This window comes from Aaosphaeria arxii (genome assembly GCF_010015735.1).
Source record: "Aaosphaeria arxii CBS 175.79 unplaced genomic scaffold BU24scaffold_5, whole genome shotgun sequence".
NCBI classification, from domain to species: Eukaryota; Fungi; Ascomycota; class Dothideomycetes; order Pleosporales; genus Aaosphaeria; species Aaosphaeria arxii.
In genome coordinates this window covers 1-24,398 of record NW_022983478.1, presented here as the reverse complement: position 1 = coordinate 24,398, position 24,398 = coordinate 1, and the positions used below count along the sequence as shown (strand labels likewise).

The 24,398-nt window shown below is 45.6% G+C and overlaps 10 protein-coding genes across 10 annotated transcripts; 5 read left to right on the top strand and 5 right to left on the bottom strand.

Annotated features, from left to right (window-relative positions):
- The first annotated feature begins 2,667 nt into the window (after positions 1–2,667).
- BU24DRAFT_370800 (uncharacterized protein) lies at positions 2,668–4,746 on the top strand. The gene is made up of 6 exons (XM_033524444.1): positions 2,668–3,137; positions 3,215–3,287; positions 3,339–3,547; positions 3,608–3,741; positions 3,804–3,967; positions 4,027–4,746. Exons 1-6 carry the CDS (start codon positions 3,070–3,072, stop codon positions 4,534–4,536), a joined length of 1,158 nt encoding a protein of 385 aa, XP_033382442.1. The 5' UTR covers positions 2,668–3,069; the 3' UTR covers positions 4,537–4,746.
- On the bottom strand, positions 4,510–7,945 carry BU24DRAFT_441757 (uncharacterized protein). Its single transcript, XM_033530467.1, has 4 exons — positions 7,803–7,945; positions 7,670–7,738; positions 5,637–7,550; positions 4,510–5,583 (listed from the first exon to the last, which is right to left on the bottom strand). Exons 1-4 carry the CDS (start codon positions 7,844–7,846, stop codon positions 4,599–4,601), a joined length of 3,012 nt encoding a protein of 1,003 aa, XP_033382441.1. The 5' UTR covers positions 7,847–7,945; the 3' UTR covers positions 4,510–4,598.
- A 519-nt stretch (positions 7,946–8,464) lies between these two features.
- BU24DRAFT_441756 (LigB subunit of an aromatic-ring-opening dioxygenase LigAB) lies at positions 8,465–9,525 on the bottom strand (the record flags this gene model as incomplete). Its single annotated transcript, XM_033530466.1, has 4 exons — positions 8,465–8,533; positions 8,581–9,249; positions 9,302–9,432; positions 9,507–9,525. 4 exons carry the CDS (start codon positions 9,523–9,525, stop codon positions 8,465–8,467), a joined length of 888 nt encoding a protein of 295 aa, XP_033382440.1.
- Positions 9,526–10,704: 1,179 nt separating this feature from the next.
- Positions 10,705–12,060, top strand: BU24DRAFT_392192 (FAD/NAD(P)-binding domain-containing protein; the record flags this gene model as incomplete). Its single annotated transcript, XM_033525149.1, has 3 exons — positions 10,705–11,194; positions 11,263–11,623; positions 11,682–12,060. The coding sequence occupies 3 exons, from the start codon at positions 10,705–10,707 to the stop codon at positions 12,058–12,060; spliced, it is 1,230 nt and encodes a 409-aa protein (XP_033382439.1).
- A 1,450-nt stretch (positions 12,061–13,510) lies between these two features.
- Positions 13,511–15,659, top strand: BU24DRAFT_348292 (uncharacterized protein; the record flags this gene model as incomplete). The annotated part of the gene is made up of 5 exons (XM_033523555.1): positions 13,511–14,050; positions 14,119–14,170; positions 14,235–14,317; positions 14,391–14,515; positions 14,567–15,659. The coding sequence occupies 5 exons, from the start codon at positions 13,511–13,513 to the stop codon at positions 15,657–15,659; spliced, it is 1,893 nt and encodes a 630-aa protein (XP_033382438.1).
- A 271-nt stretch (positions 15,660–15,930) lies between these two features.
- BU24DRAFT_481469 (uncharacterized protein) lies at positions 15,931–17,612 on the bottom strand (the record flags this gene model as incomplete). The annotated part of the gene is made up of 4 exons (XM_033533174.1): positions 15,931–16,250; positions 16,310–16,549; positions 16,650–17,133; positions 17,205–17,612. The coding sequence occupies 4 exons, from the start codon at positions 17,610–17,612 to the stop codon at positions 15,931–15,933; spliced, it is 1,452 nt and encodes a 483-aa protein (XP_033382437.1).
- A 423-nt stretch (positions 17,613–18,035) lies between these two features.
- Positions 18,036–18,616, top strand: BU24DRAFT_481466 (uncharacterized protein; the record flags this gene model as incomplete). Its single annotated transcript, XM_033533173.1, has 2 exons — positions 18,036–18,471; positions 18,539–18,616. The coding sequence occupies exons 1-2, from the start codon at positions 18,145–18,147 to the stop codon at positions 18,614–18,616; spliced, it is 405 nt and encodes a 134-aa protein (XP_033382436.1). The 5' UTR covers positions 18,036–18,144.
- Positions 18,617–18,817: 201 nt separating this feature from the next.
- Positions 18,818–19,804, bottom strand: BU24DRAFT_349130 (2-dehydropantoate 2-reductase; the record flags this gene model as incomplete). The annotated part of the gene is made up of 1 exon (XM_033523592.1): positions 18,818–19,804. The coding sequence occupies one exon, from the start codon at positions 19,802–19,804 to the stop codon at positions 18,818–18,820; it is 987 nt and encodes a 328-aa protein (XP_033382435.1).
- Positions 19,805–20,267: 463 nt separating this feature from the next.
- BU24DRAFT_433622 (alpha/beta-hydrolase) lies at positions 20,268–22,162 on the top strand (the record flags this gene model as incomplete). Its single annotated transcript, XM_033529985.1, has 4 exons — positions 20,268–20,464; positions 20,521–20,885; positions 20,997–22,017; positions 22,072–22,162. The coding sequence occupies 4 exons, from the start codon at positions 20,268–20,270 to the stop codon at positions 22,160–22,162; spliced, it is 1,674 nt and encodes a 557-aa protein (XP_033382434.1).
- A 437-nt stretch (positions 22,163–22,599) lies between these two features.
- On the bottom strand, positions 22,600–23,975 carry BU24DRAFT_481453 (enolase C-terminal domain-like protein; the record flags this gene model as incomplete). The annotated part of the gene is made up of 2 exons (XM_033533172.1): positions 22,600–23,848; positions 23,962–23,975. The coding sequence occupies 2 exons, from the start codon at positions 23,973–23,975 to the stop codon at positions 22,684–22,686; spliced, it is 1,179 nt and encodes a 392-aa protein (XP_033382433.1). The 3' UTR covers positions 22,600–22,683.
- Positions 23,976–24,398: the final 423 nt, after the last annotated feature.

The window sequence follows — 24,398 nt, the reverse complement described above, 5'->3', positions numbered from 1 at the left end:
TCGTCTGTAAGCCGTGCCGTTGCGGAGCCGCGTGGGGGAAGAGCGATCGCCCCCAGACCTTCTATGCGATCTTAGGATGGTTCGAATGGAGCTATTAAAAGATTCAAGTATTCAAAAAGCAATCCGTCGGATCATAATGCGGATGGCGCTGAGACTAGTAATCCAGTTTCGATGTCGGCTGTCACCTCACGACTGTATTTACTTGAGGACATTGTATTCCTCATTATTGTTTATCGTCTGCCAACATGCTGCAAAATAGGGCAAGCACGGCTTCAATCTTGCGAGGGAGACCCTGGCCAAGTGCGCCGGCCAAACAAAAACATGGTGTCAACGACTTCAAAAAAGCATATACCTTTCATAAACAGTCAGCATCGGGTGAAACTGAAACTGACACATTTTGATTCATTTGACGAGAAACATTTTCTTTTTCTAAGGGACTGCGGTTATTTTGTATTTGGGAGATTCGGTAGGATAACTAGTTCCTAACGGAAAAAAAGATGTTGTTTAATCACAACTTATCATTGCTGCGGCAAGAATCACAGGTTATTAGCATTTTATGTAAGCTCATGGCAATTGTACGGCAATAACCCATCGTTTAACAGCCCTCTATTTGAGTTGGTATTCGTTCCCCGAAATATCCCGTTCAGATTTGATGAGAGCACAAATAATGCTCCGGCCTGGAGATCCCATGAGACGGTGTATATTGATGCGCATTTTTAAAGAGCTATCGTCTCACGCAAATTATATGGACGTGAGTCAACCACATGATAATTCGGGTCGAGATTCCTTCATCGCTCCCATTGCGCGTTCTCCGTGGCTCATCTTCGATGGATGCAACAACCAAGAAATGTTCACGTTACTAGCAATTAAGACCAAAGAAATCTCTTCAATAAACAACAGTCACCAAGCAAATGATGCTAGAACCATTTGAATGCTTATGAGAGCTTCGTCCTCTTTCCGCCTTCTATCCATTCTTTATCAGCAAGTACATGTAAATCATTTAACAGCTCATGTCCAAACTCCAACATCCGATGCCACTATACCCAATATCAATAAATATTACCTATCAGATTCGCAGGAATGTCCAGACGCGTATTACGGCAGTAGGTAATATACCTCATCATCAAGCCGTTCACCGTTGTAGCTATGCCCGAGATTTGACACCACGCAATTTTGATCCTTTGGGTGCAAAAGGACGGTTCTGCAATTCAAAACAGCCAAAGTCCGAAGGGTAAAGTGCTGTATGTTATCGAAGCGAGACAATACCTGAATCAGACGTTCGGGACCTAAGTGAATATGACTTTTCATACATAGGTTTCCTCAAATCTTGATCTTGTGTACACGTTCCCCGAACTATTTTGTTCATTTTTTAGGTTTCGCTGCACGCAAGCGCAATGACCACACTCATTGTTCATGACTGCGTACTTCAATACCCAAATGCTTGCAGGCTATTGCCGTTTCAGGAGGTTCGCCCAGCCTGAATGGGAAGGGAACACTCAACACGGCCTCAAAAATCTACTCAGGTATAAGTACGCCACAAATGCGGTCGTCGACTATGCGCGACAAACAACAAGGACCCTTTCGAGTCTTCTTCAACAGACTTTAGCACGAAGATACATACAGGGGTAATTTATTATAGCTAATGAATGGTGGTTGGTAGCGTCGTTCCGCCAAATGTGGCCGATATCGGATCATTAATAGGGTTGGATTATCAATGCTTCAGGGATCATTTAAGTTCCCTCTTGCTGTCCGAACAAAATATACCTACAACGTATAGACAGCAGTTTACAGTAATGCGTAGCTTGTGCATACAATTGTATACCTTCGTGTAGTGATTGTCGTCACCGCAAATAGATAACTGTTTCTTGCGCCTTAGTATAGCGATAGGTAATGACATATCTGGGACATCGTTGGCAGCTCAGTAAATGAATGTGCAGATTCCAAGTTGTTGTTTATATACATATTGGCGTAATGGGTCCAGTAGTAGCGGTAAGAATCATGGCTTCTAATACGACGGATATTGGCTTCAATCCCAATAGCATTTTGGCCGTGTTTCGCGGATCTGTAGTATCCCATCAGCAATGACTTAAGAGGCTACCTATCAAGGAAAAGTGATCGGTCTCCTTCTTGGCTGCTTCTGGAAGACTTTAGCATATCTTGGTAATTGATAAGCAATGATAGAACGGACAATGCAATTATTTGCCAGTCTAATATCAATCTTCTAGTCAATCGGGCACGCACAAAACCATCATCTGCAAAGATGATTGTGATGGGCAATTAGCTTAATTGGTGTGCTCGACTTTTCTATTGTTACGCATGCCTCGCAAATTAGTAGCAAGAGTCAGGACTGACATCTGTCCTACGAAAGGATCCGAAAGCATCATGGCGAGCTCGGATATGCTACCCCGAAACGAATAAATAAGGGATGTTAAGTTGCCGCCTACTTGCGATATCTTAGCTAAAAATGACTCGGTACCTTGTTGTGGACAGCCTGATGATGTCCTCATTGCTGGATATCTCAGTCCACTTCGCTTTACCCCTCTCGCTTGTAAGTCATGATCCACGTGGAAAGATCGGGCCGTTGGGAGCGCCACTTGCGCGGCTCTTCTAGTCTTTTACAGACTTACGTCTAGTAAGAGCGCGAAAACAGCCACCTCGAATCAACCCCTGATTTAGCACAATAATTGGGTGTTGAGCCATATTAAGGCGTCCCATCACAAAGGAAGACCAGAAGAAAATGCGCCTAGATCTAAGAAATGTGGAGGTGCCCCTGATACGTGACTGCTATCAAGCAATTTCAGTCCACTCATTCTACCCACATCTCACTAATTTGTTTGATAGTTTCCAAGCGCTCCGCTATCGCAAATCGGATCACAACATTTTTGAACCATGGACCTTGTTGGGCAACTGCCTACAGAGTAGTATGTCTAGGCACAAACTACTAATTTTCTTTTTTGACCTATTGTCCTGTTTTATATTCTACAATGCCCGACACCTTGATCTACCATAGCTGCTACTTCAAGTCTAGAAATCACTGCACTTTACAGTGCAGGGGCAGTCGCATCATCCATGGCGTCGATCATCACTGAGATGTGGGTGTGGTACGCCCTGACTGTCTTCATTGTCGGTGCGCGAATGTACGTCTTCAATTTCTTTCTTCACTGTAGCAGTGTGAGATGCAGTAGGCGTTGGTTAACTTATTCCATGAATACAGCTTATCACGACGACTCCTTTTCAAATCCTTCAGGGGATTACAAGCGGATGATTGGCTTATGGTATTCACACTGGTATGCAACATCCTAATTCCAATGGGCAGCCAGAGTATCTAATCAGTGCAGGCCGTTCACACCGGCCTATTGGTGATTGTCTGGATTCAGACATATACCCCTTCGAATCTCTTGAACCCGGCCGATAATATCGAACTTACCCCAGATGAGATCAAGCGACGAGAGTATGGCTCCAAACTTGTTCTAGTCACGGAACACCTGCAAATGGTTGTTCTCTGGTCGGTCAAGGGCTGCTTGCTCATATTGTATTCCCGCCTGACGTGAGTCTCTTAAACACTTCATGGTCAGTACGTCCGTAGCTTACCAGACTTCATCGCTAGTATGAGCTTGAGACACAATCTTTTAGTCAAGATTGTAGCAGGCTATGTCATTGCCAGCTTTGTCATAATGGAAATCCTCTGGTTCGTCTGGTGTCGCCCTTTCCACCATTATTGGAAAGTTCCTCCTCCAGATTGTAAGATTATCTAACATTCTAAGCTACAAGTAGTACGGTAATTTGCTAACTTACAAACGCAGTAAATTGCTCCGCGGAAACGAATCACATGATCACCAACGCCGTATTTAACATATCCTCGGACATCATGATCATCAGCCTTCCTATGCCAGTCTTCATGCAATCGCAACTTCCTTTGAAAAGAAAAATCATTCTCTCGAGCGTATTTGCGCTGGGCATCTTTACGGTAATAATGCCTTCTTTTCCCATCGTACTGCTATTGCGTGCTAACTAGGGATGTCTCAGATCCTTGCTGCAATTTTGAGCAAGTACTATAGTCTTGGCTCACCTTATGGGACAGAATGGATTTACTGGTACATACGAGAAGTTTCTACAGCAATAATCAGTGCCAATTTGCCACTTACCTGGACTTTGTTACAGAAGATCTTCGGTGTGAGTAACTTTTACTCTAGGTATGGAAAATCATCGCAACAAAGGACAGGGGAACCTGCAGGACCGAATCGCTTCAGATCTGCATACGGTAACCTTACAAGCGCCACAAGGGAGGAGCATAAGCAGAAGAAGCCAGATCCGCATGCTATCGATATAAGTCCCTCAGAAAGCCAGGAAGAGATCAACCATACTGCACATGAAATCCCGTTGCAAATATGGCAGCAAAGAGCCGTTCATATTACTACAGAAGAGGTGGATTCCAACAAAGCGCGTGCTTCGTCTGACGGATCAAACAAGTCCGTTGTTGATCAAACTGATATTCCTATTTATAGCTTTGTTAACAAAGCAGAGCATAAATCCTGAGCATGAATGTATACAAGTAAAATTCTTTTTCTTTCTTGAAAATACTGGGAGAATACTCAAACTTAACTGTTGTACTCATCGATAACACTAACTGGTTTCACGAATTTGCCTAGAGGGCGGTACTCTAGATGGTCCATAGAAAAGCCCTTTGGCCCGCCAATGTCAATGGCACGCTGAGTGCTTGTCCACTTGTCACTCGCTGCTATACCCAGAACTATTACCAACAAGCCATACCGATACTCAGGCGAACCTATTGCTTCTCCATTCTGGGCGTCGATGATGGATATGAGATCCGGTGCTATAGCGAGGACGTCCTCGTTATTCTCTTTTCCCGGGATGTTTCTTTGTCCTTCGTGTAATTTGATGACGGCAATATTTTCGTTCTTGAATGGAACCTTGACCCTTCCAGTAAACTCAAGAGGCAGTGCGCTGTACCTCTCGTCCGTGGCCGTACCCTCGATGATAACTTCACCGTAGATATGACCGTCTATCAAAGTCCGCTCGACACCCACGACTTTCCCTTTAAAGAGCACTCGACCAGCCCCTGGTCCACCGACAGCATCGATGATAGATTCTGCAACAGTGTCAACCCTGTTTTCTTTCCTTGCCCTTGCCACTGCGCGACCAATACGCCATGCTTGACTCAAAGTATGCTCAATCACCCACGATTTAGTCTGAGCACCTGTGTAGGGTGCGTTTGCGGCCATCATGTTGCTCCCCAACTGGCCTAGCGTGGCTCTGACGACTTTCTCGAGTTTTTGAAGACTGGAAACAGCTGGAATATAGATGTTGTTCCCATTTCCATCACAACAAGCAACGGCTGATGGCTTCAGAGGTCTTTCATTACAGACATTCAACATGCTCTGCCAGGCCACTGGGTAAGCTCGGCCCATCCAGTCTCCGTCGATGACTGGAACGTTCATAACGGGTGATGAACCCAGGATAAAGCCCATCATACCGTTAACGCCGCCTATTTCAGTAGCTATCATTGCTGTAGGTCTATCACCCTGATAGTACTTGTAAAGCTCGGTTTGTGACTCTAACAACCTGCACCATTGTCAGTCAGCTCATTCAGTTAGTGGTATTGACGAAAAACTCACTCGTCTGCGGCCATCCTCTCCATCGCCACGGTAGGGCTACCAACACCAACACCACTGCCGACTTGATCATCATCCTTCAAATCAACGGGGTTTTTTATTGTTATGGTTCCTCCGAATCTCATAATTGCCCTGACAGCTAACATGGCAGGGTAGGGCGAGCCTCCACCTCCAGTGCCGAGAATATAGCACCCAGTCGCAATCCAATGAAGGTCAGTTTCAGAAAGGTACCATAGTCGATCCTGCACTTTTGGTTTATAGGTGGAGTAGTCGACCTCCGGTGCCTTTAATTCTTCCTCTTCATCGTCTTGTGGTGTCAATGGTGCTCCGATCTTCACGTCGGCTGGAGCAGCAATGTCTTCAATTGTCGTTGTATCAACGGTGCCGTCGACCTCCGTCAGATCACCCAGTCGTGAGAAGTCGAAATCCCCTGCTGCTCTGATGATGAACCTCGTCTTGTGATCAATATACGCCAGAGGGAAAGTCTCTATTTCGACAATCTCAATGCTGGCCTCGGTTGCTCCAGCCTTGATGGTCTTTTGCTTCACTTCTTCCGAGATGTTTGCTACCAATTCCTTCGTGCTCAGGTTTTCTGTTGACTTCACTGTGTCAATGACAGTGCTTACTCGGGCCATAGCCGCGCCAATAGCATTTGCGACGCCCGACCACTGTGGCTTGATGACACAACTTGCACCCTTGAGCGCGTCTGGGGCAATAACAGCACCACCGCCGACGAGTAAGACCGGAATGTCCTCTGGCGATGTCTTCATGCTGTCAATGACCGCTTCAATCATCCTCTTGATCTCTTTTTGGTAGTCCTTGACATCCTGCTGAACGAGTATCCCACGAACTTTCTCCACATCACCAATCGAGATATCACCGGAACCGGCTACTGTGTAGTCAGTAGCTGTCGCGGTGTCTCCGTTGAATACCAGCGCTTTTTCAGACAGCTTGTAGCCAACGCTCTCCGGCCCAACTGTCAGTCTACCATCGATTTTGCGCACAAGTGATCCACCACCCAATCCAATGCTTTTAACATCGGGGTAATTGAAATTCATTCTCACACCAGAGAGTTCGGAATACGCAGACTTCTGCCGAGGAAAGCCATTCGGTAATAACAAGCCGACGTCTGATGTGGTTCCTCCTATATCGACCACCATCAACGACTTTCCCTTATATTCTCCTCTGCCAACCAAAAACGCGGCACCCCTCATGCTGTTCGTAGGGCCAGAGCTGAAGGTCCTGATAGGTAGTCGTGCAGCTGAGTCGCATGTAAGAACAGTGCCGTCATTCTGCGTTATGAAAATAGGACAAGTCAGTCCGATAGCCGCGATAGCCAGTTGGAAAGAAGCAATAGTCTGACGTGCAAACTTCAGAATGGATGCATTCAAGATAGCGGCGTTTTCTCGCTCAAGAAAGCCGAGGTTAGAGACGTGCTTTGACAATACGACATCGACTCCTGGAATTTCTCTCCTGATTATGGCTGCCGCTCTTTCTTCTTGTAGCTCCACTGTGTCAATAGGGCTGAACACTCCATTCACAACAACGACTCCAATGCCTCGTTCTTTGATAACATGAGCCTGCTCAAGGATTTCTTCTTCGTCAATGTCTGAAATTAGAGAACCATCAACTTCAAGGCCGCCTTTCAGACGCGCCGAATGACCGAGTACGATATTGCGAAGGGATTTCGGCCAACCAATGCATGGTGGGCTATGTTTCGTGAATGGTCCGCATAATCGAATAACGGCTACCTTACATAGTCGCGATGCGTCTCTAGTCACAACAGCATTGACGAAGTGCGTAGTGCCTATTGTGACAGAGCCTATGGAGGATGGGTTGGTGCCGGCAGCCTCGAACATCGCTGTAATGGCACGCGCGATTCCAAAGCTTGGATCTGTCGTTGTCGGCTCTTTGTGCCTGTAATTTGTTACATGCTGTTTCATAGGTGAAGGGGCAATGAAGCAGGCAAAATTGGGTCGTGGTTGCAACAACATAGAAGTCTAATGGTAGTGAGAATGTCACGAAATTCCGCTTACCATGCCAAAATCCCGCGGTTCTCCTCTCCTTCTCTTGTGGGATCGATGATAACGCCGTCTGTATTTGTTCTGTGGGAGGACTCATTAGATTTGATCAAAGATCTCGCGCTTCCATTTCGAAGGGCATACATACCCGCCAACATCAACACCAAGTCTAAGGCTTTTCAGTACCGCCATTGCAACAATTGAAAAGCAAAGCGCGATATCAATGTAGGGTATGCAATTAGTAATACAAATACCAGTAGCCCAAAATATAGACTAACAGTGAGTGTCCAGCAGATGATAGATCTCATCAGATAAGATTTCGAAAGAGAGTCTTAAATAGTCCCTAGTGAAAAGCTTGACCACGTTCCATACCGTATGCAGGCAATGCTTCGACGGACGAAGCTTCTTCAGGCGCCCACAATAATGTGGAACTTTTCACGCTACAGTCGTATGATTATGTATGCAGTAATAAATAGTGTTGATAGAAGCAGTTAAGTTAACCTAGTATAGTAAATGATAAAGAATTGTAGTGCACTGAATACGAGGAGACGACATTAGGCTCTTAGTTGAACAAGGAATCTGTTAGAATAGGTTAGTTAGGTACTTAGAAGGGACAACAGTAATTACAATAGTTAAGTAGAGTTAATTCATATATCCTATGTTTCTGACATATTCTCATGTGACGACAATAACATGTGCGCGGTGAGCAACCGAACGCGTCAAGCATGATCGACAATTGCTGAATGAGCGTCTCTGAAGTGCGAAACTTTTTCAACATCTCAACATTTGACTCAAACGCTACTAACAGTACTACGTAGTAAATTTCTTCCACGCTTTCGGCCATTCACCAATAGTAAATTGTGATTCGCATTGGGTCCGCTGGTGATCTTTAGTATGTCTTCACAGTGGAAAAGTGCGGTACTAACCAGTTCCCAAGCCTCTGCTCCAAGCTTGGCGTTTGCTCCCCGATCTTCTTCATCTCCAACAGCGCCAGCAACAAAGCAAGCTGAAACATAGTGTTCGTCGGTTCCATGTGCCTCACGAAAATATGGGTTCTTCATTAGTCTTGCCAATCCGCGGCGTAATTCTGGACCACCCCCATTCTTGCAAATAACGTCCTCGAGTGACTGACGAAATTCAATGCTATCCTTGTCTGGGGGCTTTTCCATGGCGAAGTTATCTTTGTATTTTAGCATGAATTTCCACTCTGCCCGGTAAAGATTGTGTGTGCCGCCTCCAGATCCGATCAAAAGATAGCGCTTTCCCCTTAGTGTGCGCAGTGCGGTTCCAATTTGGATATGGAAGTAGGGATCGAAATAGGAATTCTGTGAAATGATTGTTGTGGGAGGACATTGATCTCCAAACATCGCGATAAGGATGGGAAACGTATCTATCATCCATTCAAACTGAGAATCTTCTTCAGCTTCGATATTTGCCATCTTGAGCATCTTTATAACTTGACGCCCAGTCTCGAGGTCGGGATTGGGCTTCCAATTTGCCCAGTGTTTTGCATCAGTGTTGGCGAGAGGCATCAATGTAGGTGAAGGGTTCATTGCGACCTTAACTTTCCTTCCTTCCGCGTTCCAATGTGCACCCTATTCAGATAGATTAGCCATTTAAATTTCCACAGTTTCGTTTTCTGCGCACCATGATAATGACACCTCTAACGTCATGACGCAATGCATCTCTTCCCAACTTTGTCCAAAAATCCCTTATTCGTGAATCCTCTCCCAATAACATAGTAGTTCCATGCGAAAGGAAGTGTACCGGTGCAAGATCTGCTAAGCTTCAGAAATCAATACGTGTGCATGGTAAAGAGTTCAATTAGGCCCTGTGGTGCTGACTTGCCTACCATATTGTTCTTTTCGCATGAACCTTTCTAATGGAAATACGTTCTCCCTCTTTAAACACAATTTGCTTCCAATGGAGTACACTATGTTCACTCAATTAAGTGCATAATCAAGCACTCAATTTCACAGGTATCCTTTTCTAGCTCCTGTTAAACTATATCTAGTTCCCGACAGCTTCTTCCCTAGCTCGGAAGGAATGCTCCACATGACATCCGTAATCCCATCAACCCCGCGTTTATCCTCCTCCATACGTGTCCGGGAGAGCTGCATTGGAAAGGCTGTAACCGAAAAAGAGGTATGTGGACCCGAACGTGAAAACCGAGATTACTAAACCGTGTTTCGGCAATGGTCCGCCACATCCCGAGAAGTACCCAGACACGCCAGGTTCATGATTCGCTCGGGGATTGCGGAGATTCAAATGCTTTCCTCGCCACAAAGGACCTATTCTGGATTTTTTGCTCTGTTTGAAGTGCAGGGGAAAAATTGTTCTCCAAATTTTTATCCTATTCTAGCTAATACTTTTATGCGACGTCCATGTAATTGGCATGGTAGATACCTAGGCATGTGAGCTATTGGCAACGGACAGCCAAAATGATCAAGCGGAAAGTAGGGAAAGTTATTGTTCCTTGAACAACGGTCTGTTATTTTGGCCTCTAGTCAGGTGTGGCGCGGCTGGAATTCATGTAACGCCGTTCTATCCAAGTTGCATGCATGCCCCCTTTCTAGCAGGTCATACTAGAGTCTGAATTTCATCATGCTAGAGTGAATGTGAATGTGAAGATTTCATATGTCTGTTCACATTTAGAATTTGTGGGCTCCTTTGTTGAGATACCAATGTGATAATGAACTCGTGCTGAACATAATTAATCTTTTGTCTCGATGAAGTCTGTATTGATGAGCCTATCAGCGGCTATGTACAAAGATCGGAACAAAATGTGGAGTGACAAGGTTTCGGCTTGCAACCGATCTGGGGTTGACAAGGTCTGAAATCTCTAAACGACTCGGAGAACGGTTCTCACAGATTGTGTGGTCACACACCTAGTATTGTTCTGAAAGTAGATAATTTCGGTAATATTTAAGTAATTATTCTTCGCACTGTGTCAATGAAGGGAAAGCCTTGTGCCCTCGCGCTATATCCATACCTATCTCATCCACTATATCTCATTACTTGACATGGAAAAGTCCAATAATCTCGCGAAAATGACGCAGGATACCGGACTCAATATCACGATCATTGGTGCTGGAATTGCAGGGCTGTTTGCCGCACGAGTATTGCGAGAAAAGCACAACATTACCATATTGGAGAAATCAGCAGGAGGAAACGAAGTTGGTGCTGCTGTTACGCCAGGTCCAAATGCTACGAAGTGGCTTTACAAATATGGCTGGAGCCCAAAAAGATGTGGTGCATTATCACTCGAAAAAGTGCGTACACTCAATCACGAAGGTGTTCTTGTCAGCGAACAGGACGTGTCCGGCATGAAAGATCTATTTGGAAGCGACTGGCACGTTGTGCATCGAATCGATCTATGGAATGAATTGCTTAGGTTGGCAACAGACCCATCAGATGCTATGAGCATTTCTGGGTCCCCAGCCAAAGTTGTATGGCGCGCAGATGTCATCGATGTCGACGTTGACAGTGGGAAGGTTAGTTTGGCAAATGGAGAAAGCATAAAATCAGACTTGGTCATTGGTAATAGTCCCCTACTCTCAACGTCAGTCTCATCCAAAGAAAGTCAGGCTAATTATCAGAACAAACAGGCGCAGATGGGATTAAATCCATCGTTAGGCCACTGGTTGTAGAACAAAACACCGAGGCTCTATCTTCAGGCGCGTCTATGTTCAGGTTCATTATTCACAACAATATTGTAAACGAAGTGACGCCGGATACTCCGCTCAATGATGCTTCAAAAATGACAGAACTTAATATTCGGATCGCTTCAGATGGGTCTCGGCGATCGGTTGTGTCATACCCGTGTCGAAATCTCGAATTACTGAATGTGGGCTGCATTGCCCAGGATTCTACTATAAATCTTCCAACGACGGATTCCTGGTCCGCCCCGGGAAGCAGAGAAGATCTTCTGAGAGTATTTGGCGACTTCTACGTGCGACCAATTCTTGAGTAAGTCATTCAAGTTCCGAATCTGATAACACATGAATGATTCTCATCTCCATGATAGAAAAGCGGAAAACATCAAGCTGTGGCAGCTAAGGGACCATGATCCATTGCCAACATACTTTAAGGGAAGAATTCTGCTTATAGGAGATGCTGCGCATGCAATGACTCCCCACCAGGGACAAGGTGCAGCCCAAGCAATTGAAGATGGCGAAGGTCTGAGCTTATTCATTGACCAACCGGTGACTCGGGAGTCAGTTCCATCTGTTTTGAAGGATTTTGACCGGGTGCGTCGGGTACGAGCATCGAAAATACAAGCCATCACGCGTAATGTACATGAGAAAAAGAGCCCAGAGATGATGTGGAAGAACTTGGAGTATAATTTTTCTTACGCCGGGATTCGAGACTGTTTAGGAAGATTAGACGATGGACAGGAAATCTAGGTTAGAGTTAGTTCTCCATAGCAAGCCGATATAAGCCTATTGGTGCGACGAGTACTTAAAGATGAAAAACAGAAATCAATCTACCGAGTACTTGATACCTCGTTACCTAGCATAGCAGTGCCTAGGTAAGTGTGCAAGTATACCCCGCAGTGCGACGGACTGGGGAATGCGAAAGGTTAGTGCACTGTGTAATTGCTGGCCGTGAAAGCAATAACCCATTTGCCGACCCTCAACCCCGACCCTTAACCCCAACCCTTCCTCCTCCTCCCCTTCTTCTTTTGAAAAATCACAACTTATATCTGCTCTCGGTAAATCGCATTGCGCGCTCATTGACTCAAATCTTTTCCCGCGCCTTCATTATTCATAGCTAATTATGGGCGTAATCGATCAAGAAAATGACGCCCAACGTGCTTGAAAAAGGTACGGCCGATGGCGATACAACGTCTTCTGCTGGAACAAACAGACCCTCGCCCTTTCAGTGTTCATACTGCCAGCACGCCTTCACAAGGGTAGACCATCTCACTCGCCACGTCCGAAGCCGTAAGTCTCGTGCCTACAACCTACAGGGCTTCTCGGAAGCTTGGCTACGCAATACTGAATCATGCAGATACGCGAGACAAACCATATCTATGTCGTATTTGCGGGAAGGAATTTGGTCGAGCGTAAGTCGATTGTGCACCCAATCTGTCGCATTGATATGAGCACCACATTAAAATCATCATAGCGATTTGGCCAAACGACACACTGCTCAACATACGCAGAAGGGTATAGAGTCGGGATCTGATCGTGTACGATCGCGCCCCAGTAGAAGAGTATCCCAGGCTTGTCGCACTTGTGCAGCATCCAAGCTGAAGTGCAGTGATGGCAAGCCGTGCGTTAGGTGTGTGCAAAGAGATATTACGTGCGAATTTAGCGGTCCGAACATAACAACGCCAAATTCATCGTCCGATGGAGTGAGTAAAATTTATCATTCTCTGTAGCTATCCGTCAAAATCACAAGAGTAATGAGCCATTGCAGCATCTTCAAGTAATCGAGTCGGTTTTCTCACAACCACCGCCGCCACCATCCGTTGCATTGACCCAACGTACGAATGAAACTGTGAGCGCCCCACAGACTGTTAACAGTACGACTCCACCAGAATCATTAGGACGTGTACCAAAAGTTAGTACTCTTACAAGTGAAGATCAGGAGGAAGAAATTTACGACATAGTTGTGGAGACTGATTCTAATTTACCGGAGACCCGTTGCAATCTCGAATACAACAACTCCGCTCGAAATTATACTGAAATTCTTAAAGACATACTTGGCTCCAATGCAGCCTCCCCTATACTCACTAGAGCTGAGATGGAGTCGGATGGTAGTATAGACTTGTGGAACTCCGTTATGATCTCGGACCAGTCATTTGGAGACCTTTTGCCCCTTTCACAAACGAACTCGCAGGATTTCAACATGGAAGGCTTTGACTTCGTGCAACTTCATTCTGAAGGACCACGGAATATTTCCACATTTGAGCAAGTGGTATGCACAGCTGCAACACAGGCATTCAGAGCTTCTGGGTGGGATTGGGGGCCTACCCACCAGGACAGTCTATCCGCGGAAACAACAAAGTTAATCTTACCTCCTGAATGTGCCAACTACGAGAGAAGTGCATTAAAGGCACAGGCGCAGTCTCCTCCAATATTCAGGCATAATGACCGAATTCGACTGCTTTCGCTTCTATTGCAGCACTGTGGAAAAGAACAATGGATAAAAATCGCCCCAACATTCCCTTCCGAGCCATTCCTGGACCATTTGTTCCACCAATTCCTCGAATCGCAGCGGACAAAAAGGCTGCCATGGTTTCATATCCCTTCTCTCCCGATAGGTGCCATTAAAGATGAACTGTTAGCTGCAATGATTGCAGCGGGGGCGTGCCTGACTTCCCATGAAGCAGTACAGCGATTTGGATACGTTATGCCAGATATACTACGATATGCTATCATAGAACGTGTAAGATTATCCTTTACAGAGCAAGATGATTGGTAAATACACTTTGAAATATCTAATTTACTGGATAGTTGACACACGATAATTCTACATCCAGAGATGTTCAGCTGCTCCACGGTTGGCGTAAGTTAACTCTATCTACTCTTGGCATCCCTTCATCCAAAGAGGCTCTAATAATGATTTATAGTTACCCAAGCCTCAATTTCAACATGGAGCGGGAACAAGCGGCAGATGGAAATCGGAGAAGGCAATTATCAAATAGTGATTACAGTGAGTAGGTTTCGTTTCGAAATGCTAGATCATCAAGTATTTCTTGTATATTAACTTAATAACTCTATAAAAGATAATTAGACGCGCTCGATGGCTTAGAAGAGAGCAGTATCAATGCATATATCCTGAGATTGAAGACGAAGGAGACACACTTCACTGCAAATGGCAGCAGTGGATCAGTCAGGAAACCAAAATACGGTACGCATCCCTCAAAGTATCATTTGCCAACTTATTCTAATTACCACGAAGCTTGATTTATCGTGCATTTCTATTTGATACGGAAATATCTATGATCAATCACGTAGGCCCGCTCATGTCCTACGCTGAGATGCACATTCCCCTCCCCTCGCCGAACTCGCTTTGGCGGGCTACGGCCGCCGAAGAATGGAAGGCAGAGTATCTGAATTGTAATCAAGATCCCTTCGCAAGATCCTTGACCCTTACCGACGTAGTTCAAATGGCTATGAGTGAAGGGTATCATTCAGAGGTGGATCTAGACCCGAGAGCAACTTTCTACGCCCTGCACGCATTCTGGAGGCAGATTTGGGAGTATTTACAACTATCCGACGTACTACAATGGAGCTGGTCAACATCTTGTGATTCGGTACATGAAGCTCCAAGTCCGGAATTACTTATACGGAGAGATAGCCTTTTGAAGATTATGAATGTTCTGCGCAGAAGATTGGGATCTCATCCGGATTGGAACACAGCGGTATGTACTGAAGCCCTACTGCTACTGGAATACCTTTGCATGGCTTTGTTAGCTCCTTTAGGGGGACTTCAGGCTTTTGCAGGTCGGGATGGTGAACAAGAAGCTCGACGAATATATCCTGTACTCCAAGCTTGGATCCGGACCCGAGAAGCGCGACAAAGCATTTGGCACGCTGGGCAAGTCTATAGAGCCGCGAAGATATTGTCAAGCAAACATCTACGCGATATATCTGGTATATTGTTATATCAGGCTAGCGTTACCTTGTGGGTTTTTAGGATTTTAGCAAGGGCACATCGGCGGTCCCAAGATTTGCCCACACCCCAATGCCACAATCTTGATGCAGACATGCTCGTATGGCTTGATGGAGAAAATGATGATGCGGTGCGAAAATATATCTCGATATCGCAGGGTACTCCTACGCTTCAATCGTTCAAGATCGGACCTGGCGGTCTCATCACTTCCGCGGACGGAAGCTCGATCTGCCTTGTGGAGGACGCCAATGGGACGATGAACATCGCAATTGCGCTTTTGAGAAGGCCTTTGAGTTCTAGTGATGGAGTACAACTTGCACTTGTAGAGAGCATCACGCGATTGATGGAAGAAATCGCGAAAGTGGCGCAGATAGTATGAACATTCTGTTGATAATACGAGGAGGAATCAACTACAATGTTCGTTTTGTAAAAGATACAATGATCGCCATTCTAGGGGGGCCATCATCAGGGCTATGCATCGGACATGTTGGGTCATTACGTTCTGAACCATCGTTACTCTTTAGTTTCTAGCTAGAATTCATGACTCTTTTCGGCCCACACATGAGAGGAATTTAATTCAAATCGTGAAATCTCGCCTTTTGATCTTATCTCTTGTGAGGTGGGGGTAGACACTGTCCCAAGTCGCAATTTTAGCTACGAATACTCCAATATGCCCTCCAAACCCCATATCCAACTCCTGTAATAGTTATGCTAAACATGGGAAGTAGATAAACGAATGCCCCAATTACGATTCCTTGCTCAAAAAAGCCCCAAGCACCTGATTTAGGTTGCCTGATATCCTTAAGGGCCTCCCGCGCGACAGAGTCTATGAAGCTGGCTTTCGTGAAAATAGTGGAAGTGAGATGTGATCTCTTGCTGGGCACTATTTGAGGACTAGGAAACTCGAACATATCACGCGTATAGCGCTGGTGGAGATTTATTGCATAGTCGAAGGGTGTTCTCGGACCAACTTTGGAGAGAAGTCAGTTGACATGGTGAAGAATAGCTTTATCATCGATCGACACTTACCAACGAGTTGGGCGGGAATGTGGTTCACATAGGTGGCCTGGCTGACGATGTACTGCGACAAGTACTTCGCCTCGCGTTCGCCGCTAAATAAGTATAGAGTAGCGATCGGAATCTCTTGTTGGGCATCGGTACCTAAAAAATCAATTGAGTCGTCAAGGCTGGTAACTGAATGGACAAGAACAATGCGAGAGGAAGGAACTTTGGTTCGAGCGAGTTGGTGGCTCCTATTCATTTTAATACCTTAGAGACGACGACATTTTCAATAGGCTAATCTGAAGTTTTGGCAAAAGGGGTACTTCGTACCTATTTTTAATCTGAGCAAGACCTAATTCTGAGTCACCACTCACCCACTGCAAGTTATCGTCTCGGTTTGCATCGTCGAATATCTTGTTGTTGGAGATTTTAACGCGATGGGACGGTTCTTTCGGCAGTTGATGCAATTTCTGTGCCTCTCGGATACTTTGCAATGCCTTCGTTGCTGCAATGTTAAACTTTTCCAGAACAAACTCGTTAACTATTACCAGGTCAACTGCATATGGCGAATTGCCCCCAAAAGCAGAGCGTGAGGCAACGATTTCTTGTGCTGCCAACTCGATGTCACTTGTACGATCCACAAAAGCGATGCTTCGAGATATGGGAGAGGAGAGAGTTCTCCGGGGGAACACATCTTCTGCAGTAATTGCATTGCTCTGATCAATGACAACGCATTGGGCCAGATATTCGGCTGGTGCTCTGTCGGAAACGATCGCAAATGCTTCCAGGTCGAGAGACGTATGGATGATCTCTTGTAACAAGCTTGGAGTCTTGATTGTTGTATCTTGAAACTTAGAAAAGGGAGAGAAAGGGGTTAGCCAGATTGTCGTTACGAAAACGAATGTAACTATAGTGAACTTACTTCAACTATTACACAGCTACCAGCTTCTATCGCAGCGCATAAAGCAGAAATCAAACTAAAGAATAATGCGAATCTTCCAGGGATGATATACGTCATGGCAATCGGCGTGCGTTTATTTTCATTGCTCTCCTTTCTCGCTAAGCGGTATTCCTCTTGCAGACCTGTCGATAAATCAAGAGCATTGTAGTGATTGCGTAGGTCGATGAGCGAGCTTCCGTATACAACTAATGCTTCTTCTGCAGAACAGTTGTCGTCATTTTGAATTGTTTGAAGAAGTTCTTCGCGTCGTTGTATCAAAGCGCCATGAAGAGAGTGAAACAATTGCTGCCGGATTCGAAGAACCCTCAAGCGGCCATCGATGGCTGCACCTTTGACGCGTGCCAGGGTTGCATTCTGTGGATTTGACATACTGATTATGGTAGTCAACGCAAGTAGATCAAAGAATAAGTAGGGGAACTTTTGGATGTTGCACGTCGTTTATTAGGAAGGTCAATTCGGTCCGACTTACACTTTTTATCAAAATTCGAAGAGGGCAATTTCACAAGCCATTTTAGCTTTCGTAACTCATGGGACTTTAGTTGCCTTGTGATACCGTACCCTTCACTAGACGTCCTGGCGACAGCGAGTTTCGAATGTGGAGAACCTTCAACCGAGTTGATCGTTCTCCACCTCGGCACGGCAGGCGCCCCCACCCCCTGAAGCCGGCCTTGAAGCCAAGGCATGCCGATCACACGAGGAGTGCGGAGAAATATGCTGGAAAAGGTGCAGATAGCTCATCTGGACATGAAAGCGGGCTTGGATTGCAGTGCCTGCGAAGTGCTCTTCCCACATTCTCACTCGCTTTTCTCCATCCTTCTGCCACGACGGATTTCTCTTCACAAAACCACACATTAATTACCAATCATCTGAGACACGTCTATATCATTCTTGATCGCTTGCCATGTCGTTCACCTCCCAATCCATTATTACCCCTGTGGATCTAGTTCCGCCTGCGCAAATAACAGATCCCATCACTGTCATCACTTCCTCATTTGTAGACACGGTGAACGACGATGAAGAGGAGGAATTTGAAGAAGCTTTCCTGCCATCTAATTTTGGAGTAACAGGCCACGAGCCAAACACCAATCCATCGAACTGGCCAGCAGAGCACCATCGAATGCCACCGCATCGTCCTCCGGTCTTACATCCACAATGGGTAGCTGTTGGGGGCCCTCTGCCTATGAGAATGTTTCTATGGATCATGTTCTGTGGATGTCAATTACTGCAAGTAAGCTTTTTTACCCACCTTGCAATTATTGAAAGGCGAACATCTAATGTGTCCTCCCTTTCCGTAGTATGGATATTCCATCGCCAGGGCTACTGGTTTACACGATCGAGGTTATGGCATGTATCAGATTGGGAACGAGTGGTGACTTTTCTCGATAGAATTTGGTCATTTTACAAGAGATTATGTCATGTTATTTTGTATATTAAACACACACCGTTGCTATTGTCTCTGTACTTTGGAGTGGGAGGTACAAAATATTAAGAAACTTGATCAACTCAAAGCCAATATCTCACAAAGACCACGATTTATCGAAAAGAGAAATACATGTTGACCCTACATGATGAGCTCAGGCTTCCGTGGTGGCATTGATAAAGCAGTTGAGCAGCAAATATAGTGTCTCTAATCTAGGTACGTCAACCTCCTTCTCTTTCCCAATCCTTACTACCTCACCAATGATGGCATCTACTTCTAGCTGGCCTCCCGCTTTGATGTCTGCCAACATGCTCGGTTCAACACCAGGCCATTTTCGATCTTTACTGCGCTGAACTTGCTTCGATATGTCACCCTCACCAATATAATTACCATATCCTGCGGCATCAGCGACGGCAACAACTTCTCGCATGGATCTGATGACAAATTCCTGCGCCAATTCAGGAGTGGCTTGGAGAAATTGAAGATCACGGCTGCGAGACAGCGCGCATATGGGATTCCATGTCGTATTTCCAATGAGTTTCTTCCATCTCTCAATCTGAACGTCCTCATGAACCGTAACATCTCCCCCTCCAGCTCTAATCAAGTCTGCGAAGGCTTCAGTGTTGTCCTTCTCTACAGAAGTGGCAAACTCTGCTGGAAAGGGGCCCAAATGTAACCTTTGTGTTTCCGTGTGCGAGAAAACGACAGCTTCAGCCCGTGACGTGGGTGAATATGTGACACCAGAAATAATGGTATTGTCGGGGAAGAAATCCCGATATAGATTCTCCACTCCGAGACCATTCTGAATGATAACGATGCTCGTATGTGCTTTCGTAACGGCAGGACGTATCAAGTGGGGTATTGAGTGCTTTCCTTGACTTTGAAGTGCCTTTGTGCAAACAAGGACAAAGTCGAATGGAAGATCAGAGGCTTGGTTATCGACAACATCCTCGACGGAACTAGCAATGGTTGGTCGAAATCGATATTCTCCAAAGATAGTTGAGCGAACGGTGAAGCCGTGGGAGTTTGCCAACGCATAATTTGAGCGGCAAACGCATGTGATGTCTGCTCCGCCTTTTGACAATAGCATAGCATAAACCGTACCAACACTGCCGGTACCAACCAGCAAAATGCGCACCATATTTTCGGTAATTCAGAGTAAAAGGTTCTTGGTTGGGTATCTTGTTTGACACTCGTCTGGGTTTGGATTCTTCATAGTCATTACCAAGTACGATACATCTATTTCGGGCCCGCCTAATTAGCTTTTCCCATTCAATATTATAGATGATTAACGAACAAATCATGGTTCTGCCGGAAATCATTCAATCGGTAACTGCACCGTGAATGTTCCAAATTCGCTACAGTGGGCTGATTTGCGGGCCCGAGGGGGGAGTCGGGATTTTGCCGACCTTGGAGCTCAAGTCTGGGGCACTGTGGTTGAGGTCCCGAGAAACTCTGCAACCACGCCTCGTTCGACCTGGGGAACCTCATATGGCGTCACTTCTATAATCAATACTTCCATCTGGGGAATTATCTACGTGCCATACTACAGCGTTCAACTTTCGCTCAAGTCTAACCCTTTTTCCATCTTTCTGATCATAGTCATGCCAAATCAAATCAAAGAAGACATTACAACAGTTGACTCGACTTCATTCGGTTACATTTACGAACAAAATGTTACATTTAAGCCAAGCTCTGTCAAAGGACTAATTCGATGCAACGTTTATCGGCCTAAAATTGTTGAACGCGCTCCTGTCATCATGACCTACGGGCCGTACGGAAAAGACACGAACACTAAAGAGTGACTTAACTAGGAACCTGTGAAATTGTGAACTAAAAGCTAACCTGCGAAACCAGATTCCTTCCTCACGCCTGGCACGATATCAATCCTACTCAACAGTCCGAACACTCCTGTTTCGAAGTACCGGACCCAAAGTTTTGGACTGGAGAAGGATATGCCGTTGTACGTGCCGATGAGATTGGCATCGGCCAATCCCCAGGCTTCTTGGATACTATGTCTGCATCAACGTCCGACGCGTTTGCAGAGCTTATTGAGTGGGCAGCTGATCAGCCATGGTCAAATGGTAAAGTAGGCCTATTAGGGATCAGTTACTTTGCTGGAAGCCAGTGGAGAGTTGCTGCAAGGCACCCTCGTGGTCTTGCATGCATAATTCCCTACGAAGGCATGGCTGATTATTATCGCGATCGATGCCGTCATGGTGGTATTTTATTATTGCCATTCCTGCAATTTTAGATGGGGAAGCAGGTCAGATCAAATCAGTATGGTCTCCCGGATCGCAATAAAAATGGCCGTGGTCCCAACACGATCGAAGGAAACCTTTCTGAGGGCGAACTACGTCAGAATCGAACAGATCAAGACGTTGATAATCTTCAGGCCTTTTTTCGCGATGACGGATATTTCGCGTCACGAGACTACAATCTAGAGGATATCGAGGTTCCTTTGCTTTCATTTGGAAACTGGAGTAATCTAGTTGTTCATTTACGAGGTAATATTGAAGGGTACATGTTGGCAGGCTCTCGTTACAAGTTCTTGCGAGTTGGAAGTGGCCGACATGACCTTCCGTTTTTCTCCGAAGTTGAAGTAAACACGCAGAAGAGTTTCCTCTCGGCCTTTTTAAAGAACGATGATTATGCTGGCTGGACCAGAGGTCTACAACCTCGTGTGACATACCAGACACGGAAAGGACCATTTGATCACAAGAGTATCGAATCGGCATCGGGGCAGATCTACTCGTGGAAGACAGCACCAGAGTGGCCCTTGCCTGCCACTAAGTACACGAAATATTACTTAGGTCCCGATTTGACATGGGCTCCAGAGATTCCAACTATTGATATCCACAAAAGGCTATCCTACCCAGCTTTGACGACCTTGAACAACCCTTTCCGCCATCAATTTACCACAACGCCATTCGAGCACGAAGTCGAAATTACTGGCCACATCATTGCTCACGTCAACTTATCAGTGACCCGAAAGCCTGGAGGAACGGTACCCAAAGATATTGATGTATTCTTCATGATGAGGCATTGGAATGCCGATGGCACTGAAAGAGTTTTCACTGGCACAATTGGCGATGCTGCCGCCGTTACTAGAGGATGTCAAAGAGTAAGCTTGCGAAAGATCAATGACAAGCATCCCCATCATCGGGAATACAGGCCTTTTCGGGACTATTTTTCCACCGACGTTCTACCGGTCATCCCAGCAGAGGTCTATCCGGTCGATGTTGAAATCTGGCCCACTAACATCGTCGTGTTGCCTGGTGAAAAGATTTCAATTGAGATCAGCGCGGGCGATACCCCTGGCATCGGACCATTCGTGCATGAAGGGGGCGAGAGGTATGTAACTCTAATCGTTTCATCAAACCTTACAAAAATTGATAATTTCACCAGGACTAAAGAGCGCTTCGACGGAATTAATCATCTTCACTTTGGACCAAATCATATCAACTATATCACTCTGCCGATAATCCATAGTTCTTAAATAAGAACAATCTGTAGGATGGTATCTAATTTTCATGCTGGGTATAAATTAGATGGTGCAGATATTGGTTAAAAAGGGAGATAATTGTTGAACAGAAGGGTTATGAGCTTATGCTGACAATAATGGATACTGTTATGTGTTTATAATGACTCGAAACTACGACAGCATCACATGACTGTGTAAACCATTTGTGTGTACCGACAGAGTTCCTAATATCAGAGACTGGACCAAAGACTTTAATAGCCCTCTATAGCCTGATATAAAGTATAGATCTAAGAGTTGAGAGCTACACGCACAAATCTAAGGACAACCTTGGACGAAAGAAAAAAATGAGATCCAATCTTTTAGGAAGATAACGTCATATGATATGTAGGATCATTCATAGGGACCATTTGACAGTGTTTAGCGTTTCTACGTGCTACCATGAATATACCTATCGGTAACTCTATGTCTCATTTGCGGTGTTTCAACGGCCTGCTTGAGACGAACCTTTCTCGAGCAACACTCCACCATGATCAGTCTTACTGATCAACGACAAAGCCATCGTAATGAGGCCTCATATGCATTGGCTGATTGAACGGAGGTCGGATTTCAGAAGCATTATCCAGGAGATTGATGCCAATACCCGGACCCGTCGGAATGTCGACAAACCCGTTTTCAACTTTCGGAACCACGTCCACAACATTACTGCCAAGATGATCCAAAGAAGAAGTGAAGACACCATTCTCGAAACCGGTCGCGTACTCTTGGATCGCAAAATTTGGTACGCTCGCAGCGATCTGGAGACAGGCAGCTAGGCCGATGGGAGAAAGCGGATTGTGAGGCACGACTTGCACATTGTGTGCTTCTGCCATCGCAGCAACCTTTTTTGCGCCGGTAATTCCGCCACACAGAGCGACATCGACGCGGACATATTCTACCGCATTGCGAGACAAGAGGGCTTGAAACTCGTATATATTGCTGAATCGCTCGCCAGTAGCGATGGGTACTACAATACGATCTGCAACGCGGGCCATCGAATCGGCGTTTTCTGGGCGGATTGGGTCCTCCACAAACATAGGATTGTAATCTTTGATCATATTGGTGAAAGTGAATGCCTCAGCTGGTGTTAGGCGACGATGCAATTCTATGAGAAGGTCGACTTGATCGCCTACGACTTCGCGCATCCGACGCACATTGTCGGCTGCGTCTTGCATCTTCTTGACATGTGTTTTAAAGTAGACTTGGTCGTGTCCCTCGTCCAGAAACGGATTGATGTGGCCGAATGCAGTGTATCCTAAATCCATCTTTCTTTTACACTCTTTGAGGATGCCCTCGATGTTTTTCTCGTAGATGTGACCGTATACTCTCGCCTTCTTCCGGCAAGCTCCACCCAGAAGTTCCCATACTGGTACACCCAGAGCCTTCCCCTTGATATCCCACAGCGCAATGTCAATCCCTGAAATTGCAGCATTGATGGCCATGCCTTGGAAATAGCTAAAGCGGTGCATGACGTTCCAATGATGCTCGATATCGAATGCGCATTTTCCGGTGAGATATTCTGCAAATCGTTGAACCGCAGTTGCTCCCGCTTCGATGTGACCCCAGACTCCAGCTTCGCCCCAGCCCACAGGTCCACCATCTGTCTCTATGCGGACAAAGAGAAATTGGCCGACATGGAGAGGGATCACGGAAGTTATGACGGGACTTGAAACTATTGTGTTTGCAGATTGATTAAAATCAGGGTCTCAACAATACAGTAAAGACGATGTAAAATCAAGGTTCGTATTATTTAAGTGTAACAACTACAATAATTGTACCTATATTTATTCATGTGGGATGCGTTATTGCATCCGAGATCTTTAACGCAGTCTACAGTCTAAACAATCCCCCACATTCGGCTCGGATAAGGTACAAGGGCTCGGCATTATGTTACGATACCAGAACCTATGAGGACAAAGAAGGCGTCAAGTACTTGGGACGGAAGTCGGAAATCGTGGCCAGAGGGCTCGATGACACCCAAGGACCAGTCACGTGATTCAGTACCACGTGAACAAAGTGATCAAGGTGATCAAGGTCTTGGCAAGAGCCAAGAGGTTGAGCAGCTTGATCAAAGACTAGGAAGGACGGATATATAAGGTTGCCAGATTTCATATGTAGGAGTTCTTCGTAGTTAATAACAAATTGTATCTGGTCTTTTGGAATTACCTTACCAGTACAATAGTAGCTTATCCCCCTGGATAAGTCAGAGTTATTA